Source organism: Cherax quadricarinatus, chromosome 31 (genome assembly GCF_038502225.1).
Source record: "Cherax quadricarinatus isolate ZL_2023a chromosome 31, ASM3850222v1, whole genome shotgun sequence".
Lineage (NCBI taxonomy): Eukaryota > Metazoa > Arthropoda > Malacostraca > Decapoda > Parastacidae > Cherax > Cherax quadricarinatus.
The window spans coordinates 10,180,681-10,191,153 of NC_091322.1; the positions used below are offsets into that span (position 1 = coordinate 10,180,681).

The 10,473-nt window shown below is 41.5% G+C and overlaps 1 protein-coding gene across 1 annotated transcript; it reads right to left on the minus strand.

The window, feature by feature from the left end:
- Positions 1 to 4,815: 4,815 nt before the first annotated feature.
- Positions 4,816 to 9,299, minus strand: LOC138853492 (zinc finger protein 84-like). The gene is made up of 3 exons (XM_070090411.1): positions 8,805 to 9,299; positions 6,350 to 6,686; positions 4,816 to 6,291 (listed from the first exon to the last, which is right to left on the minus strand). Exons 1-3 carry the CDS (start codon positions 9,053 to 9,055, stop codon positions 5,491 to 5,493), a joined length of 1,389 nt encoding a protein of 462 aa, XP_069946512.1. The 5' UTR covers positions 9,056 to 9,299; the 3' UTR covers positions 4,816 to 5,490.
- Between the last annotated feature and the right edge of the window lie 1,174 nt (positions 9,300 to 10,473).

Sequence of the window (10,473 nt, forward strand, 5' to 3'; positions counted from 1 at the left end):
AAGACAGACAGGAGATCCCAGACACAAGAAGATCAAATACAGCCTCCCTCACTTCCTATAGAAGCCTCCCAACCAGGTCAACCCCAGTGCAACCAAACACTCTAAACCAAAACACCCATGCCACATCCAATGCCCCCACCCACTGCATTACGAACTCCACCCCCACAGCAACCACCCACAGTTCATTATCAGGTCTCCCACTTCCCTAACTTTCCAATACACCTCCCAGACCACAGTCTTAGAAAAGAAGTTGAAGGTGTGGTATACAAATGCAGATGGAATAACAAATAAGTATGAGGAGTGGCACGAAAGAATCAAGGAGACATCCCCAGACATAATAGCACTCACAGAAACAAAAGTCACCAGAATAATAACAGATTCAATCTTTCCATCCAGATATCAAATCCTCAGGAAAGACAGAGGGAGGAGAGGGGGAGGAGGAGTTGCACTGCTCATTAAAAACCAGTGGGGTTTTCAGAAAATGGAAGGAATGGATGGCACGGGCAAAAGGGACTACTTAGTAGGAACAATCCAGTCTGTGGGACATAAGGTGATAATTGCAGTAATGTAAAACCCACCACAGAACTGCAGGAGGCCAAGAGAAGAATATGATGAGAGAAACAGAGCAATGGTCGACACACTAGCCGAGGTGGCCAGGAGAGCACACATGGTGGGAGCAAAGTTACTAGTTATGGGTTGATTTCAATCACAAGGAGATTGACTGGGAAAACCTGGAGCCCCATGGGGGTCCCGAAACATGGAGAACCAAGATGATGGATGTGGTACTGGAAAACCTCATGCATCAACATGTTAGAGACACTACCAAAGAGAGAGGAGAGGATGAACCAGCAAGACTGGACCTTGTATTCACCTTGAGTAGTTCAGACATAGAGGATATCATGTATGAAAGGCCCCTTGGACTAGTGATCATGTGGTTCTGTGCTTCGACTACATAGTTGAGCTCGAAGTGGAGAGAGTAGCAGGAATAGGCTGGGAAAAACCAAACTACAAAAGGGGGAACTACTCAGGCATGAGGAACTTCCTTCAAGACATTCAGTGGGAGAGGGAACCGACAGGAAAACCAGTACAAGAAATGGACTATGTGGCAACAAAATGCAAGGAGGCAGAGGAGAGGTTTGTTCCCAAGGAAAACAGAAATAACGGTAAGAACAGAACGAGTCCTTGGTTCACCCAAAGGTGTAGGGAGGTAAAAACTAGATGTACTAGAAAATGGAAAAGGTACAGAAGACAGAGAACTCAGGAAAATAGAGAGATTAGCTGAAGAGCCAGAAACGAATATGCACTGATGAGAAGGGAGGCTCAGCGCCAATATGAAAATGACATAGCATCAAAAGTCAAGACTGACCCGAAGCTGTTGTACAGCCACATCAGGAGGAAAACAACAGTCAAGGACCAGGTAATCAGACTGAGGAAGGGTGATGGGGAATTCACAAGAAACGACCGAGAGGTATGTCAGGAGCTCAACACGAGATTTAAAGAAGTATTCACAGTGGAAACCAGTAGGACTCCAGGAAATCAGAACAGGGGGGTACACCAGCAAGTGCTGGATGAGGTACATATAACCGAGGAGGAGGTGAAGAAGCTGCTATGCGAACTTGACACCTCAAAGGCGGTGGGACCAGACAACATCTCTCCGTGGGTCCTTAAAGAGGGAGCAGAGATATTGTGTGTACCATTAATAAAGATCTTCAACACATCATTTGAAACTGGGCAACTCCCCGAGGTATGGAAGATGGCAAATGTAGTCCCAATTTTTAAAAAGGGAGACAGACATGAGGCACTAAACTACAGACCTGTATCACTAACGTGTATTGTATGCAAGGTCATGGAGATCATCAGGAGGAGAGTGGTGGAGCACCTGGAAAGAAACAAGTGAATTGACAACCAGCACGGTTTCAGGGAAGGAAAATCCTGTGTCACAAACCTACTTAAGTTTTATGACAAGGTGACAGAAGTAAGACAAGAGAGAGAGGGGTGGAGTGACTGCATTTTTTTGGAGTGCAAGAAGGCCTTCGACACAGTTCCTCACAAGAGGTTACTACAAAAGCTAGAGGATCAGGCACACACAACAGGAAAGGCACTGCAATGGATCAGAGAATACCTGACAGGGAGGCAACGAGTCATGGTACGTGACGAGGTGTCAGAGTGGGCGCTTGTGACAAGCGGGGTTCCACAGGGGTCAGTCCTAGGACCTGTGCTGTTCTTGGTATATGTGAACGACATAACGGAAGGGATAGACTCAGAAGTGTCCTTGTTTGCAGATGATGTGGTTAATGAGAAGAATCAAATCGGATGAGGATCAGACAGGACTACAAAGAGACCTGGACAGGCTACAAGCCTGGTCCAGCAACTGGCTCCTTGAGTTTAACCCTGCCAAATGCAAAGTCATGAAGATTGGGAAGGGCAAAGAAGACCGCAGACACAATATAGTTTAGATGGCCAAAGACTGCAAACCTCACTCAAGGAAAAAGATCTGGGGGTGAGTATAACACCGAGCATATCTCCTGAGGTGCACATCAATCAGATAACTGCTGCAGCATATGGGCGCCTGGCAAACCTACAGATAGTGTTCCGATACCTCAGTAAGGATTCGTTCAAGACTGTATACCATTTACGTCAGGCCCATACTGGGGTATGCAGCACCAATTTGGAATCCACACCTAGTCAAGCACGTCAAGAAATTAGAGAAAGTGCAAAGGTTTGCAACAAGACTAGTCCCAGAGCTACGGGGATTGTCCTACGAAGAAAGGTTGAGGGAAATCGGCCTGACGACACTGGAGGACAGGAGGGTCAGGGAAGACATGATAACGACATATAAAATACTGTGCGGAATAGACAAGGTGGACAAAGACGGGATGTTCCAGAGATGGGACACAGACACAAGAGGTCACAATTGGAAGTTGAAGACTCAGATGAATCAAAGGGATGTTAGGAAGTATTTCTTCAGAGTAGTCAGGCCGTGGAATAGCCTAGAAAGTGACGTAGTGGAGGCGGGAACAATACATAGTTTTAAGGCGAGGTATGATAAAGCTCATGGGGCAGGGAGAGAGAGAACCTAGTAGCAAACAGCGAAGAGGCGGGGCCAGGAGCTATGACTCGACCCCTGCAACCTCAAATAGGTGAGTACAAATAGGTGAATACACACACACACACACACACACACACACACACACACACACACACACACACACGTAATAATAAAACACGACAAATATAGACGAGACGCCACTAGCATAAATTCTACTCCTAAACCACAAGCACCTAATTAAACATACAACTCACACAAGCATGAGGTCAGTAACAAGCGAAGTTTCTAAAGGATCTTCACTGTAACCCATATACTGTTTCTCATGTAATTTAATAACTAACCAGAGCAAGTCAAGGACTACATATCACTGTATTTAGTGTAAAAATGATGATACGAGCAGACAACGACTGCTGCAATCTGCAAGAGGATCTGTACATGATGCAGCAGTGGTCGAGCAAGTTCTTGCTGAACTTTTGATCACAATAAATTCTAGGTGATGAAAATGGGATATTATAAAGTAAATAAATAAAATAGATATTATCCTCGGGTCTGGATCAGAGCTTTTCAACCGAGGTGACTTATCACTCTGGGGTCACCCAAGCTAGAGCCAGGGGTGACCTGACCAAGGTCAACCACTTCTCTACTTGAGATAAGCTAATATGTGAAGTACTAGAAACAGCAAAAATATCATTAACAGTGACGAACATTTTTGTCAAGCGAATGATCATTTTTATTTGATTGTGCATTATTTCTTCTATCTTGATAGATACCATTTACTTTTACACTTAAGTATTAATACACTTCAAATAATTGGTAATAAATTAAACAAAAGCAGTGACTTATTTTTACATATATTTTTTTTTTTTTTGTTCTGTTGCTTACATAGGGTTGTCCGGTCTCATGAGGGGGGTGCCATAGTTCGTGATACCTTCCCAAAAATGACCCACTCCAAAACGTGTGATTAGTACCAATCTCTTCTCCTTGAAAGTAATAGACTTGGTAGACGGTTCAAAATACCCCAGGGAAAAGCAAGGGTGTAGTGAGAAAGCTAAGGAAAATTAAGTGTGAAAGACCTACATAAGGATTGATAAACAATTTTTTATTCAGTTCTTAAAAAAATATTTTTCAGGCACCACTGAAAAATTTGAGAAAGAGAAATGAAATATTTTTTTTCTAAAATGGCATCCTCAAATGATTGCTTCTATTTAGCTGAGTGAGAAGCACCACTGAAAAATTTGAGAAAGACAAATGAAATATTTTTTTCTAAAATGGCATCCTCAAATGATTGCTTCTATTTAGCTGAGTGAGAAACTGAGTGTTAACCCTTAAACGGTCCAGACAAATCGACGTTCAAATCCGTAGTGCTCCAAAAGTAGATCTACATTTTTTTTACATATTTTCAAAAAAAAAAAAATGTAGATGAAATTTTTTTTTGCACATTTTTAAATGTAAAACAAGAAATTATTATTATTATAATCAAAAAGAAGCACTAAGCCACAAGGGCTATACAGCGCTGCAGGGCAGGAAGGAAGCTAGGGCATCAGGTGGCAAAAGGGAGGTGGATGAGTAATAGGTTACGGATAACAGCTGGGCAGTGGATGGTGAAAGGGTAAAGGGCAGCAAGAGTCTGAGCTAAAAAGGGCTGAGGGGAGTGCAAAAGGTATCATCATCAGAGTTTGTGGAGTAAATCAGTCGTTGTCAAGAAGTCAATGAGAGAGTCAGGATTAAAGGAGTGTCCATCAGCAAGAAGGGAAGATAAAGAGAGAGTAGTAGAACGAAGACGATGTTGGAGGTAAATTCTGCGTGCTCGTTGATAGAGGGGGCAGTCTAACAGAATGTGGCTAATCGATACTGGAACTTGACAGTGCTCACAGAGAGGAACAGGGTGCCTCTCCATGAGATACCCATGAGTAAGACGAGTGTGGCCAATGCGAAGGCGGGAGAGAGTGGTCTCCCAACCTCGGCACTGATGACAAGAAGACGGCCAGTAACCTATGCTTGGTTTAATAGAATGAAGTTTGTTACCAAGCAGAGTTGACCAACATTGTTGCCAACGGGTGTGAAGGTGGGTAGCTATTGTAAAACAAGAAAGAAGATCTACTTTTTTTTTTACATACTTTCAAATGTTGAAAAAACGTATATATACGTTTGGACCATTTAAGGGTTAAAAATGTTATCCACAACTTCAGATGTGTGAGTGAAATTCACAAAGACACTAGTTTCGAGTTTTTAATGTGAACACTCATTCAATGCATACAGTTTGTAGGCATGAATATATTAATAATAAGAAAATTTCCAGAGATTTAAGAAAAGCAAAAAACCTGAGAGAGAATGTACTTTGCAGGCAGCATATTAAAACAGTAGAAATAGAGCCCCCAGTCCATAAGAACCTGCATGTACTCTCACATGTGTCACAAGATGGCCTTTTACACTAAAACATTTCAGACATTCTGAACATTGTTATTATCTCCTGTATGTACTCTCATAAGTTTCACAAGATTACTTTTTTCAGTAAAACATTTCCGACACTCAGCACACTGATACGGTTTATCCCCAGTATGTACTCTCATATGTGCCACAAGACTTCCTTTTTCAGTGAAACATTTCAAACACTCAGCACACTGATATGGTTTATCTTCTGTATGTACTCTCATATGTGTCACAAGATTACTTTTTACAGTAAAACATTTCAGACACTCTGAACATTGATATGGTTTATCTCCAGTATGTACTCTCACATGTGTCACAAGATGGGATTTCTGACTAAAACATTTCAGACACTCTGAACATTGATATGGTTTATCTCCTGTATGTACTCTCATGTGTGCCACAAGACTTCCTTTTACAGTGAAACATTTCAGACACTTTGAACACTGATATGGTTTATTTCCAGTATGTACTCTCATGTGTGCCACAAGATTTCCTTTTACAGTGAAACATTTCAAACACTCCAAACATTGATATGGTTTATCTCCAGTATGTACTCTCATATGTGTCACAAGACTTCCTTTTAAAGTGAAACATTTCGGACACTCTGAACACTGATATGGTTTATCTCCAGTAAGTACTCTCATGTGTGTCACAAGATTTCCTTTTAGAGTAAAACATTTCAGACACTCTGAACATTGATACGGTTTATCTCCAGTATGTACTCTCATATGTGTCACAAGACTGGGTTTTTGACTAAAATATTTCAGACACTCTGAACACTGATATGGTTTATCTCCAGTATGTACTCTCATGTTTCACAAGATTTCTTTTTACAGTAAAACATTTATATGGTTCAGTATGTACTCTCATATGTGTCACAAGATTTCTTTTTACAGTAAAACATTTCAGACACTCTGAACATTGATATGGTTTCTCTCCGGTATGTACTCTCATATGTGTCACAAGATTGCATTTTTGACTAAAATATTTCAGACACTCTGAACACTGACATGGTTTATCTCCAGTATGTACTCTCATATGTGTCACAAGATTTCTTTTTACAGTAAAACATTTCAGACACTCTGAACATTGATACAGTTTATCTCCAGTATGTACTCTCATATGTGTCACAAGATTGGGTTTTTGACTAAAATATTTCAGACACTCTGAACACTGATATGGTTTATCTCCAGTATGTTTACCTGGAGTTTACCTGGAGAGAGTTTCGGGGGTCAACGCCCCCCGAGCCCGGTCTGTGACCAGGCCTCCTGGGGGATCAGAGCCTGATCAACCAGGCTGTTGCTGCTGGCTGCACGCAAACCAACGTACGAGCCACAGCACGGCTGATCAGGAACTGACTTTAGGTGCTTGTCCAGTGCCAGCTTGAAGACTGCCAGGGGTCTGTTGGTAATCCCCCTTATGTGTGCTGGGAGGCAGTTGAACAGTCTCGAGCCCCTGACACTTATTGTATGGTCTCTTAACGTGCTAGTGACACCCCTGCTTTTCATTGGGGGGATGGTGCATCGTCTGCCAAGTCTTTTGCTTTCGTAGTGAGTGATTTTCGTGTTCAAGTTCGGTACTAGTCCCTCTAGGATTTTCCAGGTGTATATAATCATGTATCTCTCCCTCCTGCGTTCCAGGGAATACAGGTTTAGGAACCTCAAGCGCTCCCAGTAATTGAGGTGTTTTATCTCCGTTATGCGCGCCGTGAAAGTTCTCTGTACATTTTCTAGGTCGGCAATTTCACCTGCCTTGAAAGGTGCTGTTAGTGTGCAGCAATATTCCAGCCTAGATAGAACAAGTGACCTGAAGAGTGTCATCATGGGCTTGGCCTCCCTAGTTTTGAAGGTTCTCATTATCCATCCTGTCATTTTTCTAGCAGATGCGATTGATACAATGTTATGGTCCTTGAAGGCGAGATCCTCCGACATAATCACTCCCAGGTCTTTGACGTTGGTGTTTCGCTCTATTTTGTGGCCAGAATTTGTTTTGTACTTTGATGAAGATTTAATTTCCTCATGTTTACCATATCTGAGTAATAGAAATTTCTCATCGTTGAACTTCATATTGTTTTCTGCAGCCCACTGAAAGATTTGGTTGATGTCCGCCTGGAGCCTTGCAGTGTCTGCAATGGAAGACACTGTCATGCAGATTCGGCATAGGAGAAGAAATACTTTGGGTTTCTTTCGATTTCATTGATGGCTTTTAGTTCTTCCCTCGATTCCTGACTCCTAAAGGATTCTTTTAGCTTAAATTCGATGCTTGCTATTTCTCTGACCAGTGTCTCCCTACGCATTTCAGATATATTGACCTCTTTTAGCCGCTCTGTTATTCTTTTCCGTCGCCTGTAAAGGGAGCGCCTGTCTCTTTCTATTTTACATCTACTCCTCCTTTTTCTTAGAGGAATAAGCCTTGTGCATACATCGAGTGCCACCGAGTTAATCTGTTCTAGGCATAAGTTGGGGTCTGTGTTGCTTAGTATATCTTCCCAGCTTATATCGGTTAGGACTTGGTTTACTTGGTCCCACTTTATGTTTTTGTTATAGAAGTTGAATTTGGTGAATGCTCCCTCGTGACTAGTCTCATTTTGTCGGTCTGGGGCTCCACGCATACATGTCTGAACCTCAATTATGTTGTGATCTGAGTATATTGTTTGTGATATGGTGACATTTCTTATCAGATCATCATTGTTAGTGAAGATGAGGTCTAGTGTATTCTCGAGTCTAGTAGGCTCTATTATTTGCTGGCTTAAATTGAATTTTGTGCAGAGATTTAAAAGCTCGTGCGAGTGTGAGTTTTCATCAGAGCTGCCTCCTGGTGTTATTACTGCAACAATATTATTTGCTATATTCCTCCATTTTAGGTGCCTTAAGTTGAAATCCCCCAGGAGCAAGATGTTGGGTGCAGGAGCTGGAAGATTTTCCAGACAGTGGTCAATTTTTAACAGCTGTTCCTGGAATTGCTGGGATGTTGCATCCGGAGGCTTGTAGACTACCACAATGACTAGGTTTTGGTTCTCGACCTTTACTGCTAAAACTTCCACTACATCATTTGAGGCATTAAGCAGTTCTTTGCAAACAAGTGACTCTGCAATGTACAGGCCAACCCCCCCCCCTTTGCCTGTTCACTCTGTCACATCTGTATAGGTTGTAACCTGGGATCCATATTTCGTTGTCCAAGTGATCCTTTATGTGGGTCTCAGTGAAAGCCGCGAACATTGCCTTTGCCTCTGCAAGCAGTCCATGGATGAAAGGTATTTTGTTGTTTGTTGCTGGCTTTAGACCCTGTATATTTGCAAAGAAGAATGTTATCGGACTGGTGGTATTGTGTCACAAGATTTCTTTTTACAGTAAAACATTTCAGACACTCAGCACACTGATATGGTTCATCTCCAGTATGTACTCTCATATGTGTCACAAGATTTCTTTTTACAGTAAAACATTTCAGACACTCTGAACATTGATATGGTTTCTCTCCGGTATGTACTCTCATATGTATCACAAGATTTCTTTTTACAGTAAAACATTTCAGACACTCTGAACATTGATATGGTTTATGTTCTTTATGCTCCTCCATATTTTTTAAATGAAGATATTTCACATAAAATATTTTAGTCAAGAATTTTTTAATTATTTACGACACTGAACACAGTGTCTGGCAAGACATAACCTGCAGTTGTTGTTCAAGACACACTGGTGCTTCTTGAAGTACTGAGGATACAGTGTCTGGCAAGATACAACCTGGTAGTCTTACACTGGTGCTTCTTGAAGTACTGAAGATACAGTGTCTGGCACGACACAACCTGGTAGTCTTCCACAAAATACTTCTGCAATAGAAACATAAGAACATAAGAACATAAGAAAGGAGGAACACTGCAGCAGGCCTGTTGGCCCATACTAGGCAGGTTCTTTACAATTCATCCCACTAACAAAACATTTGACTAACCCAATTTTCAATGCTACCTAAGAAATAAGCTCTGATGTGCAAGTCCCACTCAAATCCAACCCCTCCCACTCATGTACTTATCCAACTTAAATTTGAAACTACCCAAAGTCCTAGCCTCAATCACCCAACTAGGTAGACTGTTCCACTCATCAACTACCCTATTTCCAAACCAATACTTTCCTGTGTCCTTTCTAAATCTAAACTTATCTAATTTAAATCCATTACTACGGGTTCTCTCTTGGAGAGATATTCTCAAGATCTTATTAATATCCCCTTTATTAATACCTATCTTCCACTTATACACTTCGATCAGGTCTCCCCTCATTCTTCGTCTAACAAGTGAATGTAATTTAAGAGTCTTCAATCTTTCTTCATAAGGAAGATTTCTAATGCTATGTATTAATTTAGTCACCCTACGCTGAATGTTTTCTAACGACTTTATGTCCATTCTGTAATATGGAGACCAGAATGGAGCTGCATAATCTAGGTGAGGCCTTATTAATGATGTATAAAGCTGCAGTATGACCTCTGGACTTCTGTTGCTTACACTTCTTGATATAAATCCCAGTAATCTATTTGCCTTATTATGTATGTTTAGGCATTGCTGTCTTGGTTTAAGGTTGCTGCTCACCATAACCCCCAAGTCCTTCTCGCATTCTGTGAGGCTAAGTTCTACATCATTTAACTTACAAGTGCTAGGGTTATGGACACTCCTGAGCTTCAGAACCTTGCATTTATCTACATTGAACTGCATCTGCCACTTTTCTGACCAAGAATACAGTTAGTTTAAATCCTCCTGAAGTTCCCTAACATCTATGTTTGAATCAATTATCCTACCTATCTTTGTGTCATCGGCGAATTTGCTCATATCACTAGTAACATCCTCATCAAGATCATTGATATATATTATAAACAACAACGGGCCCAAGACTGATCCCTGTGGAACACCACTTGTTACAGATCCCCACTCGGATTTAACCCCATTTATGGACACTCTCTGCTTCCTGTCTGTGAGCCATGACTCGATCCACGAGAGCACTATTCCCCCA